The 24,988-nt window shown below is 38.2% G+C and overlaps 1 protein-coding gene across 2 annotated transcripts; it reads left to right on the top strand.

The window, feature by feature from the left end:
- The first annotated feature begins 9,187 nt into the window (after positions 1-9,187).
- On the top strand, positions 9,188-23,528 carry LOC131954384 (uncharacterized). Of its 2 annotated transcripts, none has more exons than XM_059318014.1 (6): positions 9,188-9,311; positions 12,143-12,230; positions 14,081-14,304; positions 17,100-17,319; positions 21,003-21,113; positions 23,135-23,528. In XM_059318014.1, the coding sequence occupies exons 2-6, from the start codon at positions 12,179-12,181 to the stop codon at positions 23,194-23,196; spliced, it is 669 nt and encodes a 222-aa protein (XP_059173997.1). In that variant the 5' UTR covers positions 9,188-9,311; positions 12,143-12,178; the 3' UTR covers positions 23,197-23,528. The 2 variants fall into 2 exon arrangements, with proteins under 2 accessions (XP_059173997.1, XP_059173998.1); XM_059318015.1 differs by having other exon boundaries at positions 12,148-12,230.
- Positions 23,529-24,988: the final 1,460 nt, after the last annotated feature.

Raw genomic sequence — 24,988 nt, forward strand, 5'->3', positions numbered from 1 at the left:
GGCGTGGGGAGTAGATGGGGGACTGAAGAGTAGATGGGGGAGTGGGGAGTAGATGGGGGAGTAACGAGTAGATGGGGAAGTGGGGAGTAGATGTGGGAGTGGGGAGTAGATGGGGGCGTGGGGAGTAGATGGGGGCGTGGGGAGTAGATGGGTGAGTGGAGAGTAGATGAGGGACTGAAGAGTAGATGGGGGAGGGGGAGTAGATGAGGGAGTGGGGAGTAGATGGGGGCGTGGGAAGTAGATGGGGGCGTGGGGAGTAGATGCGTGAGTGGATAGTAGATGGGGGAGTGGGGAGTAGATGGGGGAGTAAGGAGTAGATGGGGAAGTGGGGAGTAGATGGGGGACTGAAGAGTAGATGGGGGAGGGGGGAGTAGATGGGGGCGTGGGGAGTAGATGGGGGAGTGGGGAGTAGATGGGGGAGTAACGAGTAGATGGGGGACTGAAGAGTAGATGGGGGAGTGGGGAGTAGATGGGGGAGTAACGAGTAGATGGGGAAGTGGGGAGTAGATGTGGGAGTGGGGAGTAGAAGGGGGAGTGGGGAGTAGATGGGGGAGTGGGGAGTGTATTGAGGAGTGGGGAATATATGGGGGAGTGGGCAGTTGGGATAAGAAAGTAAGAATGTGGGAGTAGATAGTAGAGATAGGGAAGTAGAGAGAAGATGGGGGAGTGGGGAGTAGATGGTGGAGTAGAGAGATGGGAGAAAAAAGATAGGAGTGTAGAGAGTAAATGGGGGAGTAGAAAGTAGATGCGAGAGTAGAGAGTAGGAATTGGAGAGAAGAGATAAGGAATTTGAGAGTAGATGATGCAATAGAGAGTTGTTTTTTTAGAGCAGATTGGGAATACAGATTGTAGTAGAGAGTAGATTAGGGAATAGAGAAACGGGAATAGAGAGCAGAGATGGGGCAGTGGAGAGTTGGCAGAAGAGGTTGGTCCATTGTTTCTGAACTCCACATCCGTACACATCCGTGTTTTTAATAAAATGATCTTATAAGGATTAGTAATATTTACAGCTAATTGCATTCTGTTCTATAAATAACACTTGAACAAAAAGACTTGATTAGTTTGAAATGGTAACAGCAGTTTTATATTATTCTAGCCCACGTTTATACAGACCAATATTAATGTGTTTTTTTTAAATGTGATATTTCTAAATAAAAATAGTAAATTGGAGAGTCGGCAATGGAGTAGAGATGGGGGTAGAGAGCAGTGGCGTAGCGAGGTCGGGTGTCACCCGGTGCGGCACTTAATGGTGTCACCCCCCCCCCCAGAGGCATAGAGACTCTTCCCAGGGACAAACTTTTAAATTTTCGATTTGCACCCCCCCCCCCCTCAAACTTTCGATTTGCACCCCCCCTCAAGTTTTCGATTTGCACCCCCCTTCAAACTTTCGATTTGCCCCCCCCCCCCTCGAGTTTTTTTCTATATATTTTGCTATTTTTTGCCTTGGTGTCACCCCCCTAAATGGTGTCACCCGGTGCTGTCCGCACCCCCCGCCCCCCCCCCCCCCTCGCTACGCCCCTGGTAGAGAGAAATGAGTAAAGATGGAGGAGTATAGACTAGATAGTAGATGATTTGAGAGTAGGGAGTATAGATGAGCGAGTTTTGATGGCATAGATAATAGAATGGGTGGTAGTTTTGGGGAGTAGCTCTTTAAGCCCGTAATTATTTTCACGTTTTACCGGAATTATTATTTTTTCACTCTTTTTTTTCAGTACCCCTACGGCTAAATGACCCATATCTTTTTACCCCTTAATTTTAACCCTACACATTTTGTTAAAAATTTACCGTAATTGAATGCCATACATACTGATATAAAATTTAAGTAATTATTTATTTATTGAAGAAAGATCAGAGTCGGCGTTAGGGGGTGGCGAACGGGGCGGTCGCCATAGGCCCCGCGCTTGAAGGGGCCCCGCGCTTCAGCAATGTCATTGTTATCTGAATTAGTTCGTAAACTTAAAAAAAATTGTTGCTGAATTCAATTGGGAAAAACTAAATGGTCGAATGCCGACGTTGTTGATTGTTATAACTGAGGCCACGGTTGATGTTGGTGAGTCCCACCTCAACTGGGACAGGCCGTAATTCGATACAAAAATAGTGTCACACCTCCCCTTTGTGTAGGGTACGGTCGCCTGGCATTTGACCTGAGCTGACTGGAGATGGCGGTCGAGAATTAGCCCACGACGTAAAGAGATACCCTATTGTATGCAGACCCATGAAGACGTCCTTTTAGTGAGCAGACGGGATGTCTGTAGTAGACAGTTAGTGACCTGATGAACTCTAGTCCTGACTTTCTTGTTGTAGATGTCGTATAATGTCGTATATGTACAGTGTTTCTTCCAGACTTTTTTCTCCGGGGGGAGGGGCACTTGAAATTTTCGGGGGGGGGGGGCGGTAGATTTTCTTCGAGGGGGGGGGGGGGGCGGACACTGTTAAAAGTATATATTTTCTATATAAATTATATAAATTTCATTTCGTTCCCCCCCCCCCCCCCCCGGAGAGATGCCTGGAAGAAACTCTATATGTAGGCCTACTTGTCTTGGTATAACAAAATTAACATTCAGTTGCGTGCAGGGGGGTGGGAGGAGGGCGACGAGGGGGGGGGGGGGGAGAGGCCCTTAGGATCTATATCAGGCGGCATTAAACAGAGTGATTTATTATTATTTTTTGGAAGAAAGTTAAAACTGTTGTTATGTTGTGTCACCTTAAGGATTCATCCGTTCAATAATTAAGACAATAATGTTTTTGGTTTTAAATACTGTAAGAATTCTAAACAAATTTTGAAGTCTATACTGTTTTATACATCAGGCCGAATTCGCTGTATTGTAAACTTTATTTTCCTAATTATTCGGCACGTGATTAAATTTTCTTAAGTGATTTGGTATGAATTACATAATTGTCAAAAGTGATTTAATATCTTAGCAAAGGAAAAAAAAACTACGAACATTGGGTTAATACATGGGAGAGATAAAAATATGTTATTATAGTGGAAAGTTTGACATTAGCTTATGAACTCCAAAACATTTGTGTTATTATGTGTACATCACATTATATATATATATATATATATATATATATATATATATATATATATATATATATATATATATAAATGGAAAGGCCCCGCGCGGATGGTTGGCCCTAGGCCCCGCGTATTCCTAACGCCGGCTCTGAGAAAGATAATTACTTAGTTTTAAAGAAGAAAAAAATAAAGAGTTGATTTTTTTTCGGGCTAAAATTACGCTTCTGTCGGGAAAATTAATAATAAGAATTCGCTTTCATGAGTTCTTATTCAAAGAAAACGAAAGTACGTCCATTTTTCTACAAAAATCATGGATCGGATTAGTCTTAGTACAAAAACTTTAATTTTAGTTAATTTTATAATGCGGCGACGTTAACGTTTAATCGCGGCCGCTGAACGGCATTCCGCAGTGTTAAAAAAATGCCGTTTTGCGAGTTGTTTTACAAAAAAAATTCTATAAAATACAAACTCAACCTAACGAGAAAACTACAAGAAGTATATACAACTAAAAATGGCCGCTCTATCATGACCTAGATTTACGATTAAAAACTTGGATTCTGAAAAACAACCAATTTAAAAAGAGAAAATTTTAGCGAACGCTGGGAGCGTCGTCACGGTCTTAAAGAGGTAGAGTGTAAAGTATACAGAGCAGAGATAGGCAAAAATATCTGAACAGAAGCCAGGGAGTAATTAGTCGAGTAAATCTGTCAATACATTACTAAATACATTACAAAACTGCAAAATGTGTAGAATTTTAAAACAAGTTCTTACGTAGAAAAAATCTTATTCCATAGCACTTGTGAACATTAATATATTTATCTCTTAATAAGATACTTTAAAAAAAACTAAATGGCAACTCGGAAAATAGACATAATTTTTTCTCGTATATACGAAGTAGGCCCTATAGAGAAAGTCTTGTAATCGTGCAAAAAAAAATCGAGACTTTTACAAATCTCGACGTTTTACACCTCACTGATACGGAAAAACAATTTTGCAATCTTGTCCGTATGTCTGTGTGTGTGTGTGTCTGTCTGTCTGTCTGTGTGTAAACACGATAACTTGAGTACCGTTAAAGCTAGGTCGATGAAATTTTAAATATAAGTATTTTTTCAAAATCGTAGAGCCGTATCAACTTTTGAGCGATTTCCGATAACCGGAAGTGGTACTTTTTCTACTTTGAATTTTCCAAAAGCCTATAACGAGTAATATATCAGATAGATAAATAAAATTTCACATGTAAGTAAAAGATCTATATCTCTACCTTCTGTCAAATTTTGAGTTATTTCCGTTGACCGGAAGTACTAATTTACGCTATTTCCGATTTCTCAAAAAACGCAGGTAAATTTATAAAGTACTAATAATATTGCGCACATCTTTATTTGGCGTTCGCTTGGTGGGCAATTTTTTTTTTCTATGAGATTCTATTCTATTTTAAAAAGTTTAATTATTTAAAATGGATTTAAAATCATAACTAAGTCCCGAGTTCCAATCCCCTGTTATTTTATATAAGAATATTCGAGAAAGTTTAGGGGAGATCACTCCCGGTTTATTTAATTATTTAAACGTTTAAAAATAAATAGAATAGAATCTCGTAGAAAAAAGAATTGCACACCAAATGTACAGTAGTGCGGAACAGAAGCGTAGCGAGGTCGTGGCGTGGGAGGGGGGGGGGGGGGTGGGGTGCGGCTCGCACAGGGTGACACCTTTAGGGGGTGACACCACGGCAAAAAATTGCATAATTTACAGAAGAAAAATGCTTTTTAGCCAGTTTAATTAATAAGTAATTGAATTTATTTAGTCTTTTAAGTATACATCGACGGTACTCAAGTTATCGTGTTTAAAGTCACACATACACACACACACACACACACACACACACGGACATACGGACAAAATTGCTAAAATATGTTTTTCCGACTCAGGGAGGTGTAAAACGTCGAGATTTGCAAAAATCTCGAATTTTTTTCTTGCACGATTACAAGACTTACAATACTTTGAATGTACGAGATAGTAAAAAAGAGAAACATTTAGCGCTGAAAGAAAATCATATAGAATTTCTTTTTAATTTCGCAAGTTAGCTCTCCTTAAACTTCAATGTTACAAGAAAAAAAAATTACGGTCAAAGGGGAACAAACATATAAAATGTTCACGTCGTAGTTTAGCCAAGAGTATTTCGCTTGAATTAATTATTTTTTAATAACAATACTTGTATTTATTATTAGTATTTATTAACATTATCATATATTAGTATTAAAATCGATAAATATTTATACTTTTCAATATAGAAATAAATTTTCATTAGATACATAATTTCTATTCATAGATTTATTTTTTAAAATATTAAAATGTTAATTTAAAACTGAAATGTGATAATTATTTTAATCCTATTGAATACATAATAAACAGTTTATGTATTTAATCAAGACAGAAAGCAGAACATATATATTATATTTTGTGGTCTAATGGAAATTATTTAGCATCTCTTTTTAATTTCGCAAGTTAGCTCTCTTTTAATTTCAATGTTACAAGAAAAAAATAGAAAATTTATGGTCAAAGGGGAACAAACATGAAAAAGGTTCACCTCGTAGTTAAGCCATGGTTATCTCGCTTCAACATATTTTTAAAAAAATATTAACTATATTTATTAATGTTAATATTTATTATCATGTTTTAGTATTAAAATGGACAAGTATTAAGACTTTTCAGTGCACAACTTTATATTTTCTAAAGTCATATTGCCAATAAATAAAATATTGTACAAAAAAGAAGATAAAAGAACAAAAAATGTTAATTTAAAACAGAAATCTGAGAACTATTTTAATCCAATTGAATACACTTTAAATTTTATACTGTTCATGGTTTGATGAATATAAAAGCGAAAACATTTTTGATCGCTGAAAGGGAAATTATACAGCTGGTCTTTTTAATTTCCCAAGTTAGCTCTCTTTAAATTTCAATGTTACAAGAAAAAATAAAAAAAATTACGGTCAAAGGGGAATAAACATGAAAAAGGTTCATCTCGTAGTTTAGCCATGGTTATCTCGCTTCAACAAATTTAAAATAGAAAAAAAACTATATTTATTATTATTAATATTAATATTTATTATCATGTATTGTATTAAACTGGACAAACATTAAGACGTTTCAGGGTAGACATTTATATTTCATAAGATACATATTGCCGATAAATAAATTATTTTACAAAAAAGAAGATAAAAGAACATAAAATGTTAATTTAAAACAGAAATATGAGAACTATTTTAATCTAATTGAATACACTTTAAATTTTATACTGTTCATTGTTTTAATAAAGATAAAAGGAAAAACATTTTCCAGCGCTAAAAAGGGAAATCATATAGCATCTCTTTTTAATTTCCCAAGTTAACTCTCTTTGAATTTCAATGCTTCTAGAAAAATTTTTAAAAATTATGGTCAAAGGGAATCAATCATGAAAAGGTTCACCTCTTAGTTTAGCTGTGGTTATCTCGCTTCAATACAGGTTTTAAAAATAATAATTATTTTTCTTATTTATGTTAATTAACATATTTATAAGAATTAAAATGTATAGATATTAAGACTTTTCAGTATACAAAATTACATTTCATAAGAAACATATTGCTTATAAATAAAATATTGTACAAAAAAATATAAAATGTTAATTTAAAACAGAAATGTCAGAACTATTTTAATCCTTTTGATACACTGTAAATTTTGTTATGTTCATGGCTTTAGTAAAGCTGGAAGGAAAAGCAGTTTTAGCGCTAAAAGGGAAATAATATAGCATCTCTTTTTAATTTCCCAAGTTAACTCTCTTTGAATTTAAATGGTTCTAAAAAAAATAAAAATAATTTATGGTCAAAGGTAAACAAACATGAAAAAGTTTCACATTGTAGTTTAGCCATGGTTATCTCGCTTGAATGTATCTAAAAAAATAATAACTATATTTATTAATATTTTATTAATATTTATTAACGTTTATTGGTATTAAACTGTAAAAAAATCAATACTTGTTAAAAAAAAGAAAATAAGATTCATATTTGATATAAAGTTTTCAGAGAAAATTTTATTGATGTAAATTTAAAGTTAAAATGTGAAAATTCTTATTGAAAGTAATATCGATATTTATATTTGTTATTTTTTTAAATTATTTTACGTTAATGTTAATAAATTTAATAATAATAATTGTTGATATTTTTCAGTAAATGTGTTATTATTATTATTGTTATATAATATTATTATATTAATTTATTAATATTTTAAAAAATACACTATAACTAAAAAGTAAAAAATAATACAACCTTATTAAAAGCAGTCCAAAATTTTTTTGAAAAGCAAAATACCATTAATATTTTTACTTACACTAATATTTATAACAATAAATATTTATTTTAAAAAAGCGAGAGTGATCTCCCCGAAACTTTCTTGAATATACTTATATTGTAAGACTACGGGGGATGGCAACTCGGGATATGAGGTCATCCAATTATGACGTCTACAAAAATGTGTTTAAACACGCCTCACCCTGTCCACATGCGTCCACTTTCGTTATGTTCATTCGTTCAATTTCGACGAACAATACAAATAATGTTTTAGAATAACGACATTTATTTATTTTCTTGATTTTTCATGCAAACACCACCCAAATAAAACAATTTCATGCTGAAATACAATCGGTATCTTCAGCGTCGACGATTCGTTTCTCCGTTGTCATCTAAAATAAAATAAATAATAAAACAGTAAGTTGAGAAATGTGTTAAATTGATCTCGCGATAAGTGACTTGAACGAGAGTATGCACGCGATTAAAAACTCACACTGGGACGGCGTGGTCAAGAGGTAAAGCAAACCTCTGCTAGCGTGAAAGCTTCGAGCTCGGATGCGGGGCTCTAGTCTGTAGAAAGTCCCTGAGTCCACCAAGCTCAGGTGGGCAGTTGACTCACGTTTGGTAAACTGTACTCAGAGGCGTAGCGAGGGGGTGGGGGCGGGGGTGCGAACCGCACCGGGTGACACCATTTAGGGGGGGGTGACACCAAGGCAAAAAATAGCAAAATATATAGAGAAAAACTTGAGGATGGGGGTGCAAAATCGAAAGTTTGAGAGGGGGGGGGGGTGCAAATCAAAAGTTTGAGGGGGGGGGGGGTTGCGAAACGAAAGTTTGAAAGGGGGGTGCATATCGAAAATTTGAAAGTTTGTCCCCGGGGAAGGGTCGCTACGCCTCTGGGGAGGGGGGGGGGGTGTCACCATTAAGTGCCGCACGGGGTGACCACCCGACCTCGCTACGCCATTGACTGTACTGACCACAACCCTGTATGTCCAGTCATTAAAACAGATGAACTTTACAACATCTGCCTCATTTGTCTTGTGCTTGAACGGGAAAAGATCCGGATGAATACTTACACATATAAGTATTGCATTAGAACGCTGAGAATAAGTCCTATTGTTGCGTGACTTTAAGAAAGGCTATTTAGTTTTCTTCTCGTTTTGGAATCAGGTAAGTGATCGAGTATTTAAGCAGATTTTCTATTTTTATAAGCTTTTATTTAGTTAACGATGACTGTCTGTTTATTAGTTTCAAGTTTTTCTTTTGTAGGTTGTGGTAAACCTTGTAACTCAAAGTTGCTGCCGTCTTATGGTCCAGAAGAAGACATGCTGGAGTGCCTTGTGTTCAAAATAACGGCAAGGTTTAACAAACACACTTGAAATTAAATTAAATCAACTTTGATAGCCATTCGCAACACAATGTTGTCTCTCGAATCAACAAACGTGAAACGCCGAATTTTTTCTGGCTCTATAAAAAACGGAGGACCCCGGTTGCTGTCCAACCCCCCCCCCCCCCTCCCCCACTGTATTCAAGAATTCGCCTTAAAACAATCGAACTGCACGTTATCAAAATGCGCGTCAAAATTGTTCAAGGGAATTCCCAAAACAATTTTACAACAACCCCCCCCCCCCCTACTGTATTCAAGAATTCGCCTTAAAACAATCGAACTGCACGTTATCAAAATGCGCGTCAAAATTGTTCAAGGGAATTCCCAAAACAATTTTACAACAACCCCCCCCCTCCCCACTGTATTCAAGAATTCGCCTTAAAACAATCGAACTTCACGTTATCAAAATGCGCGTCAAAAATTGTTTGAGGGAATTCCCAAAAAAACTTTACACTCCCACCAAAATGTCAGCTGAAATCAACGTCTGTTGCTTATGAAACACAATAAAGATTGGCCCATATGTGCTACAGTAGAGCAAGAAAATAGATTCAACAGCTAATGTCTAGAAACTGATGGGGATGTAGTAAGTTCTTATGTTGTAAAATGTGTACAGTTGATTCAAAAGAACTTATTTAAAAAAATATAATATTTATACACACTTGGTAAAAAGGTTAAGACAAATTACGAACTAGATCTAGATCTAGATCTAGATCTAGATCTAACTAGTCTAGATCATAACTATTTCTAGCGACAACATCTAGATCTAGATATAGAGTCTACTTTACACCTAGAGTCTAGTTTGCTTGATGAGCTTCTCAAAATAAAATAAAAAAATAAAAACTTGTATCTGTAGGTTTATAATTTAGGCGGCTGGGCCTATCTAAGTCTAGACTCTACTTTCTATATCGTCTGCAGGTTATAAATTAACGACAGTTTTGACGATATCTAAAACCTTAACCACTATTCCTATTTATCTAACCCAGACCATAATAATCTACAGAGGATGCGAAACTAACCCCCCCCCCCCCCCATTAATACTACTTTCTTCTGGGTTAAGGGTTTAAGTTAAATGCTTTAGGCTCAAGGGCTACGATTTCAGGGTTCAGTGTTTAGGATTATGGGTTGAGGACAAGGTTTAGGACTGGTTAGGGATGGAGGGTTGGGGATTGAGGACAATGATTAAGATTAAGGTTGCATAAGGGATTGACGGTTGAGGATAAGGATTAAGATTGAGTATGGGATTGACGGTTGAGGATAAGGATTAAGATGGGTATGGGACTGAGGATTGAGGGTTGAGGATAAGGATTAAGATTGGGTATGGGATTGACGGTTGAGGATAAGGATTAAGATGGGTATGGGACTCAAGATTGAAGACAATGATTAAGATCGGGTATGGGACTGAGGATTAAGGGTTGAGGATAAGGATTAAGATTGGGTAAGGGATTGACGGTTGAGGATAAGGATTAAGATTGGGTATGGGATGGAGGGTTGAGGATAAGGATTAAGATTGGGTATGGGATTGACGGTTGAGGATAAGAATTAAGATGGGTATGGGACTGAAGTTTGAAGACAAGGATTAAGATCGGGTATGGGACTGAGGATTAAGGGTTGAGGATAAGGATTAAGATTGGGTATGGGATTGACGGTTGAGGATAAGAATTAAGATGGGTATGGGACTGAAGTTTGAAGACAAGGATTAAGATCGGGTATGGGACTGAGGATTAAGGGTTGAGGATAAGGATTAAGATTGGGTAAGGGATTGACGGTTGAGGATAAGGATTAAGATTGGGTATGGGATGGAGGGTTGAGGATAAGGATTAAGATTGGGTATGGGATTGACGGTTGAGGATAAGAATTAAGATGGGTATGGGACTGAAGTTTGAAGACAAGGATTAAGATCGGGTATGGGACTGAGGATTAAGGGTTGAGGATAAGGATTAAGATTGGGTATGGGATTGACGGTTGAGGATAAGGATTAAGATGGGTATGGGACTGAAGTTTGAAGACAAAGATTAAGATCGGGTATGGAACTGAGGATTAAGGGTTGAGGATAAGGATTAAGATTGGATATGGGATGGAGGGTTAAGGAAAAGGATTAAGATGGGTATGGGATTGACGGATTAAAGTTGGGTATGGGATGGAGAGTTGAGGGTAGAGGATAAGGATTAAGATTGAGTATAGGATTGCAACTAGGGTACAATTAGTTCAAGGGAATACGGTAAAGTTTAAATTAATGATCAGTATGGTGTTTTTGATTTTATGTTAGAATTACGGTTATTAATCAAATGTATGTATGTATTATAAAATATAAAATAGGAGGGAGGGGGGGGGGGGGGGATAATTACCCGGGATTATTTTCCAGGTAGGTGATGGATTAGGGAGTGCTGACAATTATTTGGGTTAGGAGAATGTTTTGGATAAATAACGAGGTGATTGTGTCTATTACACGCGCTATGTGTGTTGTCATACAATGTTTTTGTTTACACATTTATAAGTCCATGATTACTTTGGATTCGTTTCCACGACAAAAATAGAAACTTGCTGAACACATCACATGATGGTGCAAGGTTAAACATTTTGTTAACCAAGATGTAATGATTTTTGTTTCGGTTATATTTTACGGCTCATTTTTAAGACAATACAAAAATAACAACAACCGGAAAACAGTGCAAGCAGAAAATGCGTAAATACAATCTAATTATACTAACACATAAATTTTGTCACATTTCGCAGACATATGTTTTATTATGCTGAAACTTACATATAGTCACTCGATTTAAAAACAAAACAAAAATGCCGTTGCGCACTATTTTTGCGAAATTTTCCGTTGCACATCTTTCCGGTCACAAAAAAAGTGATACGTCACTACCTACATAAATGTAATTTGTATAGTCTACTTGGTTTATATCGCTGATTGACGTAAACGTTCAACCTCATGTTAACTCCCGAACTAAATATGTACGGCGAACGTATATATGTATATATATATATATATATATATATATATATATATATATATATATATATATATATATATATATATATAATTCTGTACGTGGGGACCATGCGAGACACCACCAAGACTTAAGCTCAACAGACCATGTCGCTACCACCCCACCAGTCTGGTGAGCTGTTTACAATCGTAGTGACGGCTATTAGGGGCAGATAATTTAGTTTTTAAACGATTTGAAATTAATAAGAGGGAGGGGAGGGGAGAGGAGTGGATGATGAAAATCGCCCTTCACTAGCTACTGAAAGTGTTTTAAAGCAAAATATTTTCAGGCACAGCATAGGTCGTGTCAAATTCACAAATTATGAATTACTAAAAATAGGAATTAAACTAAATAGCGGCGTATGCTACGTCGCGGGTCGGCTCGTAATTATATAATAAACTTCTTTTGGTGATTATTCTAGCGCAGGTCGCACTACCAAGAAGACATACAAATAAACATGGGCGCTATAAGGCTTGTTCAGTTGTTGGCCTGTCTGCTTTTTCTAACTGGTAAGTTGTTGCTTTTTGCTTCGTTCTTAATTGTAATGTTTGGCGTGATTGCGTCTAAAATAAATAAGTATTAATCGTCAACGTGTTATGCGTCTTTTTGGGAGCTGACTCCGATTTCAATCTTCTTCTCTTGAATGAGTTGTTTACATAGTTTTAGTCCATTCGAGAACAAACTACAAGGAAGCAGTTGTTTAGTTGTGGAGTTCTAGAGTATTCTCTACTATATGGGATACTGTCCACAGGAGTGGAACCTCCGTTTGCCTCTGTTGATTAGTTTGTTATTTCTTATTGCTATGCTTTCTGCTCACTCGCCAATACTCATGTGTATATCTTTATCACTATTGTATCACGTTATAGTTACATAGTTTTTTTATTTTCATGTTAAGTATCTATGTACGGATGGGTGTAAATAGTGCCTTATCAATTCCACAAAGTCTCTCCTTTCTTCGTCAATGTTGGTGGGGGTATCAAGCACTATATTTACTGTTTAAAGGGGGAAATTTTAAATTTCGCCTCTCTCTCTCTCTCTCTCTCTCTCTCTCTCTCTCTCTCTCTCTCTCTGGATTAACTGAAACCTCCGCTCCTGTAAAAGAGGTGGACTGACCCTGATAAAAATCTTGTTGAGACCCAAGGGATACACCTCAAAGGTTACCCCCCCCCCTCAGTAAATAAGTTATAATCTTCCTAGTAGTGTTTCGATTTTTAAAAAAAAACATTTTGAAAGTAACTCTCCATTTTACAGTTTACTTTGCGTCATGCGAGGTTAGAATATTTTTAATCTGGAGTTGGGTCCCTTTTTTAAATTTCGCAAGCCAATCCACCCCTGTCTGTATACAATCCTTTACAGACACAATCTTATCCCAACAATCTTATCCCAACAATCTTATCCCAACAGTCTTATCCCAACAATCTTTTCCCAACAATCTTATCCCAACAATCTTATCCCAACAATCTTATCCGAATAATCTTATCCCAACAATCTTATCCCAACAATCTTATCCCAACAGTCTGATCCCAACAATCTTATCCCAACAGTCTTATCCAAACAATCTTATCCCAACAATCTTATCCCAACAATCTTATCCCAAAAATCTTATCCCAACAATCTTATCCCAACAGTCTTATCCCAACAATCTTATCCCAACAAACTTATCCCAACAGTCTTATCCCAACAATCTTATCCCAACAGTCTTATCCCAACAATCTTATCCCAACAGTCTTATCCCAATAGTCTTATCCCAACAATCTTATCCCAATAATCTTATCCCAACAATCTTATCCCAACAATCTTATCCCAACAAACTTATCCCAACAATCTTATACCAACAATCTTATCCGAATAGCCTTATCCCAATCTTATCCCAACAGTCTTATCCCAACAATCTTATCCCAACAATCTTATCCCAACAATCTTATACCAACAATCTTATCCGAATAGTCTTATCCCAACAATCTTATCCCAACAAACTTATCCCAACAGTCTTATCCCAACAATCTTATCCCAACAGTCTTATCCCAACAATCTTATCCCAACAGTCTTATCCCAACAGTCTTATCCCAACAATCTTATTTCAACAATCTTATCCCAACAATCTTATTTTAACAATCTTATCCCAACAATCTTATCCCAATAATGTTATCCCAACAATATTATCCCAACAATTTTATCCCAACAATCTTATCCCAACAATCTTTTCCCAACAATCTTATCCCAACAATCTTAGCCCAAAAGTCTTAGCCCAAAAATCTTATTCCAACAGTCTTATCCCAACAATCTTATCCCAACAATCTTATCCCAACAATCTTACCCCAATACTGTATATCTTGCGCTGTTTTTTTTTAATCCACAGAAGTCGTATGTCAAAACACTTCGTTTGTGGCGGTTATAGTTGGCTTGGAGAGGGACTGCATCAATCATTATTGCCGGTACACTGGGCGAATATTTGGACATTTCTGGCACCCTTACAATACCAAACCCATGGAGAGTGATAAGCCTTGCATCAGTTTGGTAGCCCAGGAATGCCATCAACTATCTATTACAGATTGTAATAGAGACCCATATTTATGGGTACGGGTAAGTCGTCAAAAAAAAATTATTTTCATCACTTTTTGAAAAGCTGTTTACTTGTTCGCTTTTATTCGGAATGAAAAGCGACGGTTATGTTTTCCCCACGCTTTTGTCTAGGCCCAACTCATCTCAGAATATGATACATCAGAGGATAATTTTTTTACTGCTATTTTTAAAAAAAAAAATCACTGCTTCAAATAACTGTTTCTTTAGACAAATTAAAAAAAAAAAGTTATACCAGAACACAATGCAAGTTGAGTGATATTTATTGACAAGGGTACGAAAAATGCGATTTGTCATATATATTTTTTTTCATGCGTAATGACCCTCTCTGTTGAGAGATAGGAGAAAGTCATCGAAATCAGACCCTGCTTGCACAGTTAGACTTTATAATTTTAATTTACCAAATTCCTAATAAAGCCCAACCCTCGTATTCTGAGTTCGTCTGTTTTTTTTTTGGTGAGTCAGTCTCAGGGGTTCTGTGAGTCAGTCTAAGGGGTTCGGTGAATCAGTCTCAAGGGTTTGGTCAGTCAGTCTCAGGGGTTCGGTGAATCAGTTTCAAGGGTTTGGTGAGTCAGTCTCAGGGGTTCGGTGAATCAGTCTCAGGGGTTCGGTGAGTCAGTCTCAGGGGGTTCGGTGAGTCAGTCTCAGGGGTTCGGTGAATCAGTCTCAAGGGTTTGGTCAGTCAGTCTCAGGGGTTCGGTGAATCAGTCTCAGGGGTTCGGTGAGTCAGTCTCAGGGGTTCGGTGAGTCAGTCTCAGGGGTTCGGTGAATCAGTCTCAAGGGTTTGGTCAGTCAGTCTCAGGGGTTCGGTCAGTCAGTCTAAGGGGTTCGGTGAATCAGTCTCAAGGGTTTGGTCAGTCAGTCTCAGGGGTTCAGTGAATCAGTCTCAAGGGTTTGGTCAGTCAGTCTCAGGGGTTCGGTGAATCAGTCTCAAGGGTTTGGTCAGTCAGTCTCAGGGGTTCGGTGAATCAGTCTCAAGGGTTTGGTCAGTCATTCTCAGGGGTTCGGTGAATCAGTCTCAAGGGTTTGGTCAGTCAGTCTCAGGGGTTCGGTGAATCAGTCTTAAGGGTTTGGTCAGTCAGTCTCAGGGGTTCGGTGAATCAGTCTCAAGGGTTTGGTCAGTCAGTCTCAGGGGTTCGTTGAGTCAGTCTAAGGGGTTCGGTGAGTCAGTCTCAGGGGTTCGGTGAGTCATTCTCAAGGGTTCGGTGAGTCAATCTCAAGGGTTCGATGAGTCAGTCTCAGGGGTTCGGTGAGTCAGTCTCAGGGGTTCGGTGAGTCAGTCTCAGGGGTTCGGTGAGTCAGTCTAAGGGGTTGGGTGAGTCAGTCTAAGGGGTTCGGTGAGTCAGTCTCAGGGGTTGGGTGAGTCAGTCTTAGGGGTTCGGTGAGTCAGTCTCAGGGGTTCGGTGAGTCAATCTCAAGGGTTCAGTGAGTCAGTCTCAGGGGTTGGGTGAGTCAATCTCAAGGGTTCGGTGAGTCAGTCTCAGGTGTTCGGTGAGTCAGTCTAAGGGGTTGGGTGAGTCAGTCTCAGGGGTTGGGTGAGTCAGTCTCAGGGGTTCGGTGAGTCAATCTCAGGGGTTCGGTGAGTCATTCTCAAGGGTTCGGTGAGTCAATCTCAGGGGTTGGGTGAGTCAGTCTAAGGGGTTCGGTGAGTCAGTCTCAGGGGTTCGGTGAGTCAGTCTCAGGGGTTCGGTGAGTCAGTCTCATGGGTTCGGTGAGTGAGTCTCAGGGGTTCGGTGAGTCAGTCTCAGGGGTTCGGTGAGTCATTTCAAGGGTTCGGTGAGTCATTCTCAGGGGTTCGGTGAGTCAATCTCAAGGGTTCGATGAGTAAGTCTCAGGGGTTCGGTGAGTCAGTCTCAGGGGTTCGGTGAGTTAGTCTCAGGGGTTCGGTGAGTCATTCTCAAGGGTTCGGTGAGTCAATCTCAAAGGTTCGATGAGTCAGTCTCATGGGTTCGGTGAGTCAGTCTCATGGGTTCGGTGAGTGAGTCTCAGGGGTTCGGTGAGTCAGTCTCAGGCGTTGGGTGAGTCAGTCTTAGGGGTTCGGTGAATCAGTCTCACGCGTTCGGTGAGTCAGTCTCAGGGGTTCGGTGAGTCAGTCTCAGGGGTTCGGTGAGTCAGTCTCAGGAGTTCGGTGAGTCAGTCTCAGGGGTTCGGTGAGTCAGTCTCAGGGGTTTGGCGGAGACCAATACACACCCGACTCATATGATTCACGATTGGATTTTGTCAGTGACGATATAAAATATACTAAGAAGTGTTTTGATGAATGCGCTTAAACAGTTAGGGTTCGGCACCTTGAAAAAGGTTAAAAACTTCCGTTTCAAATCTAAAAGTAAGGATTGTTTGAATGTGTATACAACTTTGTGAAGGGGTCATCCATAAATGACGTCACGCTTTTTTGGACGATTTTTACCTCCCCCCCCCTCCCCTCTGTCACACGTCGTCACAAAAAGCCAGACCCCCCCCCCCCCCTAAAATGACGTCACACCTCAACCTACAACCCCTCCTCAAAATTGCAGTTGAATTTTTCTAAAACATCGATATTTTTTCCAAAATCTTGTCTAAACTATTACAATTTATTAAAACAGTTATCTAAAACGCGAAATAACGTCTAAAATTCGTTTACTAACATTGCTTTTTTTATAATGCAAAAATGTGAACCCCCCCCCCCCCTTTTACGAGTGTGACGTCATTTATGGATGACCACGAAGTAATATTGCTAGCGTCTTTAAAATTAGAAAACAATGCACTGAACGTTGGTCGTGTCAAATTGTTGATTTTCAACCCAAGCTTCTTTCTTACAGGCATGTGTCATTTGGACCTACTGTCCTAGTTTTAGAAGGTGTCAGGAACATTCAATCGAAGACACCTGTTCATGCAAGACAGGTTCTCCACACTCCATGGCAGTGAATCTATATGAAGAAGATCTGTTACGAGCAATTTTTTTCCGAGTGGCGTTTGTGATCGATGAGACAGGTGAAATATTTGCTTTAAGCAATGTATATAGCATCCGGAGACTCCCAGGTGAATCAAATTATGATTTTTTTTTAAAAATGTTGTTGTTGAAGAATGAAAGGGGAATATTAACGCATGCCTCGTTTTTTGTGTCGAGTTAGGATTTAAATTAATTTGAACACAACAAACCAATCAGTTATAATGGAATCTGTGGCTTTTTAAAGTAGGTAGAAAACGTTACATCTTCAAAGCATTTCTATGGATCTGATATAGAAAATGTTGTTATTGCTCTGGAAGAGTTAGATTACTTGCATAATATTTGTAGTGTGTTACGGGTCATTTGAGGTCAGGTTAGAATAGGGTAGAATAGCCTCGAACTTAGTGGGGAGTGCGTGTGTGAGTTGAGTTCACCCTACTGTGTAGTAACCCCGGTGTGTTTATGTATTGTAATCCCAAGGTCGAATGCGGGTATAAAAGGGGGAGTGAACGATTGTAGGGGGTCAGCGGTTAGTTGATAGCAGGTAGGGCGAGGGCTACGCTAAAATGTACATATTTGAGACTGAATAAAAGTATTGAAGTAAACACGAATCGTTTCTTGAGTTTAAATTGAAACCAATCCGAACGTAACATAGTGTAACACAAATACCTCTAGATTGTTGCACAACGTGTATGTTACGTGGTTTTGGAATCCATCATTTATTTAAAAAAAAACAATCAGGATATTGTGACAAGGGGTTGACATTAAGAATTTAAAAAAAAAAACGAGCCGACCCGCGGCATATCATACGCCGCTATTTAGTTGTTTTTTTCTCTACTTTTCAGTAATTTATAATTTGTGAATTCGACAGTACCAATGCTGCCACTGAAAATATTTGCTTAAAAACACTAAACCCCCCTCCCCCCCCCCCCCACGTGAAAGCAGCCTCCTCTTAGTTACCTCCTCTAAGTTTAAAATCGTTTCAAACTAAATTATCTGCCCCTAATAGCCGTCACCAAACCCGTCTCTATGATTGTAAAATGTAAACAGCGTGACCACAGCTCACCAGACAATGTGGGGGTGGGGTGGGGGTGGTAGTGATAGAGAGAAAGAGAGGGGACTGCAAGGAGGCGCTTGCAGCTTGTTTTCTAACGGCTCCCAGAAGAGAATTATATATACGAGCCGGCCCGCGGCATAACATACGCCGCTATTTAGTTGTTTCTAATTTTCAATAATTCATAATTTGTGAATTCGACAGTACCAACGCTGACACTGAAAATATTTCTTTAAAACACTATAAGTAGCTCGTTAAGGACCATAACCCCCCCCCCCCCTACCTTCCCTCCCCCCTCCTCTCCCCCCCCCCCCCTACGTTTAAAATCGTTGGCTCTGCTTGTAAACATTTAGAGTGAACACAGCTCACTAAAACCATGTAGGGGTGGGGAGGTAGGGAGAGCGTTTGCAGCTTGTTTTCTAACGGCTCGAAGAAGAGAATTATATATATAGATAGATACGATGCCGAAAATATCTATCTATATATATAATTCTCTTCTGGGAGACGCTAGAAAACAAGCTGTAAACGCGCTCCCTACCATCCCCACCCCTACATGGTCTTAGTGAGCTGTGGTTCACGCTATATTTACCTTTGTGGAGTCGGGTTTAGTGACGGCTATTAGGGGCAGATAATTTTGTTTGAAACGATTTTAAACGTTGGGGGGGGGGGGGGGGGGTTAAGTGTTTTAAAGAAATATTTTCAGTGTCAGCATTGGTACTGTCGAATTCACAAATTATGAATAATTGAAAAGTAGAAAAAAACAACTAAATAACGGCGTATGTTATGCCGCGGGCCGGCTCGTTAATAATAATAGTTCAAAAATATTATTGTGGTAAATTACTCAACAAAAAAAAAAAAAAAAAAAAAAAAAAAAAAAAAAAAAAAAAAAAAACGAATACCATGCAATATGTCATGACATGATGCAAAGATTCTATGTGGGAACGTGGGGCTAAAGGTCAAAATGTTACCCATTTATTAGGCAAGACGCTTTTAGAGTTCATCAATACTGAACAAGACTCCACTCAAAAACAAAACCAACAAAAGTAACTTTTGATCTTTTTATTTCCTTTATATATAAAAACATATTGTGTTCTTCTCTAGGCTGTGATCTTTTGCCCCCCCCCCCTGCAAAATATGAGGCAAACAGCTAAATACACCAGTCAAAACCCCTAATATTAAATTTGAAATTTACGGGTGGTATATTTTTTTCTTTAACGCCAGCTATAGGAGGAATTATCAATTGAACAACAATACCATTATTTCACAACCACTACTGGATCTTGTTTGAATTTCTGTCACTTAACATTGCAACGACGTCAAATATATGTCTCCGTAGTCCAGGGGCGTAGCGAGGGGGGGGGGGGGGGGGCGGGGGGGGGGTTGCGGACCGCACCGGGTGACACCATTTAGGGGGGTGACATAAAGGCGAAAAATAGCAAAATATATAGAGAAAAACTTGAGGGGGGGGGTGCACATCGAAAGACTGAGGGGGGGGGGAGGTGCAAATCGAAAATTTGAAAGTTTGTCCCCGGGAAGGGTCGCTACGCCTCTGGGGGGGGGGTGGCACCATTAAGTGCCGCACTGGGTGACACCCGATCTCGCTACGCTAGTCTCAGAGACCGCTGGATAAATTGCGCATGAGAAATTCAAGTACGAAGCCTGGGTGGTAAGATGAAGAGCCAGATCCATGTATCCGCCCCTCCCCCTCCCCCGCCCCCCCCCCCCCTCTCCACACTGCTGATGGACCCTAGGGACTGGACGTTACCAGCACAGCTAGGCCTCTGCTGCGTCACAGACACTGCCGAAATGAAACCAGATTTAGCAATCCTATCGCGCTTAACTCCTGTTTGATTTCGGAGTTGTCTCTCCTAGATGGGGGTTACTGTCCCCTGCTGACGAGCCTCATCTGCCTGGAGGTTCGAACTCGGGACTTTCGGGTTAGCAATTATGCGCTGACACGCTCGCCTAATGAAATATGGAAGAAATAACTTGATGAAACGCTGATGAGTTCCGTATTTTATGTCCCACTTGTGCACAAACATAGCCTCTTAACATAATTGAATGACATCTTGCTGCAGATCACACAATTATATATATAATATATATATATATATATATATATATATATATATATATATATATATATATATATATATATATATATATATATATATGTATATATATATATAAATATATATATATATATATATATATATATATATATATATATATATATATATATATATACATATATATATATATATATATATATATATATATATATATATATATATATATATATATATATATACATATATATATCAGTGGCGTAAGCAGGGGGGTTAGGGGGTCATAACCCCCCACATAGACCCCTCGGTATATATATAAAAAGTATGAGGGGGGGGGGTGCAAATCGAAAGTTTGAGGGGAGGGGGGTGCAAATCGAAAGTTTGAGGGTGGTGCAAATCGGAAGTTTGAGTGGGGGGGGGGGGGTGCAAATCGAAAGTTCGAGGGGGAGGGTGCAAATCGAAAGTTTGAGGGGGAAGGTGGAAATCGAAAGTTTGTCCCCGGGTAAAAATTGAACCCCCCCCTCTTGAGACGATCCTGGCTACGCCACTGATATATATATATATATATATATATATATATATATATATATATATATATATATATATATATATATATATATATATATATATATATTTATTTATTTATTTACAGAAGATTTTGATCCTCTTTACCTCGATGAGCGTCAAGGTCAAGGTCAAGCTCACGGTCCAGAACACGTCAATACGGTGTTGTCAAGAAATGGTAACCCTCAGCTACACGCAGGTATTTTCCATTTGCTTATACGCACTTGAAGTGTAAGAAAATTGAAATGAATCCTGGCACATGAGCTTTAGGGTGACCCGTCAAAAGAGCGCACGACATAAGAGCGCCGACATAAGAGCGCCGACATAAGAGCGCCGACATAAGAGCGCCGACATAAGAGCGCAATCTAAAAATCAAAAAACCATATTTAATAAATAGGAACAAGAAAATTAACTCAAATCAGAAGGCATCGTTTGATGTTAACTCTTTATTGTTTCATTAAAAAACTAATTGTTCAGTTTCTTTAACTAAAAAACTGATATAATCAACGCGAAGTCCAATAATTCAAAACGCAATCTAAAAACACCTACAAAGATTTTAAATGTTAGGCCTAAAGTGAGAATATAAACTGAAACGAAATGTAACAAAATGAAAATAAGTTCAAATTAATAAAACGTTTCTTTATAGTTGCATTTATGTTGCTAAGTTGTGGGCTATGCCTCGTAGGTAGTTCATCATTGAATCATTAGCATAGGTTGAAGCAATCCCCTGCAATCTTTAGTTCAGCTGAACATATTTTTTCTTTGAAGCTTCTGGTTGTCGTTTGAAGAGGTTCAGGAATTGTTATCTCTGCAAAGTTCTGCGGATTTGGGTTTTGGCAGCTGCTTTCGTTTTCTCTGTCTTTCTATTGCACGTTGTGAAGAGACGTATGCCGGCAAATGAGGTGTTATTTCCATCGAAATTCCTTCTCTGGCTTGTATAATCTGCGTTGGTTTTTCCACCCCTTCCACTGCCCGTTTTCGTATAGCCGAAACCACTTACGCTGCTTCAATTTTAGCCGGATCAGGAGCGTGATTGTGTTCTGATGATGACAGAACAACATCGTTCAGCATTTTCATCCGTCCTCGGCAGCCATCTTTCTTGCAGCATCACCATGTCGTACTTCCATCAGCACTTGTTCTGTCCTGTCGATATATGTAGCCTTCGACCAATATAATAACCTTCCCTTTCTGTGATTCGATCTTCTCAATGTTATTTGGGTTAGAAATATTGTCAAACTGCATTCATAACATATTAACCATAATATATAAATAAACACGTTGTTTTCTCGCCGATTAATTAAAACAAGTGTTAACCATGTCATATTCGTTTAGCGTACAACAAGTTTTTTAATTGACTGCGCTCTTTTGTCGGCGATCTTTTGTCGGCGCTCTTTTGACGGGGTGCCGAGTTTTAGTTACTTCTTGCAAGTATCAGTTTTTTTTTTAAATTTTGTATTTAATTCAAATTTCAAGATGTGCAACTTAAATGTACCTAGAAGTGTTGTCGTGCATGGTAAAGCGTTTATTTTTCGGACCTAAACATCCACTGGACAGATAGAGTTCGTATATTTTCTTGGCCTCGGCATATACAGTGATTGTGTGGCCAGCACTAAGCACAACCGCCTTTACTTTCCCTATTGTGAGTTAGGTAACAACTCATGGACGCTCTACAGTCCCGTTTAGACCGAGATCCGAACTCGAAACCTACGGGCTAGTAGCCGAATATGCTGTCATCTATCTATATATATATAATTCTCTTCTTGGAGACCCTAGAAAACACCAAGCTGTAAGCGCGCTCCCTACCACCCCCACATGGTCAGGTGAGCTGTGGTTCACGCTAAATGTTTACACTCGTAGAGCCGGGTTTAGTGGAGGCTATTAGGGGTAGATAATTTAGTTTGAAACGATTTTAAACTTAGAGGAGGTAACTAAGAGGAGGCTGCTTTCACGGGGGGTGGGGGTAGGGGGGGGGTATCGTCCTTAACGAGCTACTGATAGTGTTTTAAAGCAAATATATTCAGTGGCAGCATTAGTACTGTCGAATTCACAAATTATTTATTACTGAAAAGTAGAAAATAAAACAACTAAATAGCGGCGTATGATATGCCGCGGGTCGGCTCGTACATTATAATTAATCTACTTTTAACTACAATACAAATGACATCATGAAGAATATTAAGTTTTTTATTAAAAGTTTAAATTTTTTTTTTTCTCAAACAGATTCGATCTGTGCCCACATTGGAACTGTGTGTGCTATTGGTCTAGCTACGCTCTTGTTTTAGTCACGTGTTAAGGAACAATTACATCTGTGAAAAAAAAAACAAGGCCGCCTAAAATGGAAAACTGTGAACGTATAAAAATCACATTTATGTAAAGCTATTAGTTATACATGACCAGCGATATTATGTATATTTAAAAATCCAAAAGTATATTTATAAGTAAAAATATATTTGAAATATGTTTTTTTTCTTCACTAAAATTTTCTAGCTTTGAAATACGGTATTGTTATGAAAGCTGCTGGCTTTTATAATTCGTACATTTACTCTGTCAAAACTTAATTATTCCACGTGATTGTGGTTATAATTTTTTTTTAATAAAGCCGCATGACACAACCCTATTTCGTTCCAATCAATGTTTCTAATGCTTTTAATTGTTTTCGGCATCGCTTGAGAATGTTTTTTATAATATACTTTAATTTGATGAATTGTGTTGAAGTGTTTAATGTCTAGTTACAATTTTGTTTCATACTTGATTTGACTTTTTGTATAAGTTTGGTGTGTGTTTAGGGTTTATCTGTTTCGTCTATTTTTATTTGCAATCATCTGGTTATCAGTTTTATAAATTTGATAACATTTTGAATGTGCATTCAACTTCAAAAACCGACTTATATGACGCAGAATTAAAATTATAATTCAAATTTAAAAAATAAGCTTGTTTAACCAATTGCAGTAATAAATTAACACGCACTAATACAAGTATAAGTACAAACAAACAGAGGCGTAGCGAGGAAGGGGGGGGGGGGGTGTTCGGACCGCATTTAGGAGGGGTGACACCCCTGGAAACACACACTACGTAAATAAGTTTATAATACGTTAACAAATGAGGCAAAAAGGTTATATTTCAAAAATGAAAAGCCTTATGTAATAATTCTTTTAAATAAATACAGTGGATATTGTGATTTATTTCTGAAAATGAATGCTAATTTTAAACAATTATTACAATTGCGTTTATAATTTTTAGTTTTTAAATGTCACTCTTATCTTAATTACTATTTAATTAGCAACGACCAGTGGCGTAGCGAGGTCGGGTGTCACCCGGTGCGGCACTTAATGGTGTCAGCCCCAGCCAGAGGCGTAGCGAGCCTTCCCGGGGACAAACTTTCAATTTTTGATTTGCACACCCCCCTCAAACTTTCGATTTGCACCCCCCCCCTCAAACTTTCGATTTGCACCTCTTAAAAGACTATTTAACACTCGAATTAATCACTTAATTAAGTGTAATTATCATTTTCCCCTCTATATTTTGCTATTTTTTGCCTTGGTGTCACCCCCCTAAATGGTGTCACCCGGTGTGGTCCGCACCCCCCGCCCCCCTCGCTACGCCTCTGGTAACGAACAGTTTATTGGTAGGCCCTACACTTTTTCCCAATAAAAATATTTGCGCTGTGTGGTATAAACATGGGTTTATTTAAATAAAATAATTCAACTGATCTATATTATATGTCGGTTACAACTAAACGTTCGATTACCACAAATATGAGTACATTGTCGATTGTAAAATTCAAGTTAGTGAGACAGTGTTGGTGTTTTTGTTTTTTTTAAATGTGAAAAATTGGTCTTAAATTGTACGTTTGAGACATACTTTATACATTGTACTACATAAAAGAATTCTATCAATAAATTAAATGTATTACAAAATATTGCATTTTCCTACAAAATACACTTGATTTTGAGATAAAACCTAAACAATATTTGTACAAATATAAAAAAAGATTTTAAAAATCGTAACAAAATCCTTAAATTCTTAGAAACAAATTTAAATTCTTTAAAAGCTAAAGCTTAAAAAGGTAATGCG

This window comes from Physella acuta, unplaced genomic scaffold (genome assembly GCF_028476545.2).
Source record: "Physella acuta isolate Inbredline_101_S28 unplaced genomic scaffold, ASM2847654v3 ptg000993l, whole genome shotgun sequence".
Classification (NCBI taxonomy): Eukaryota; Metazoa; Mollusca; class Gastropoda; family Physidae; genus Physella; species Physella acuta.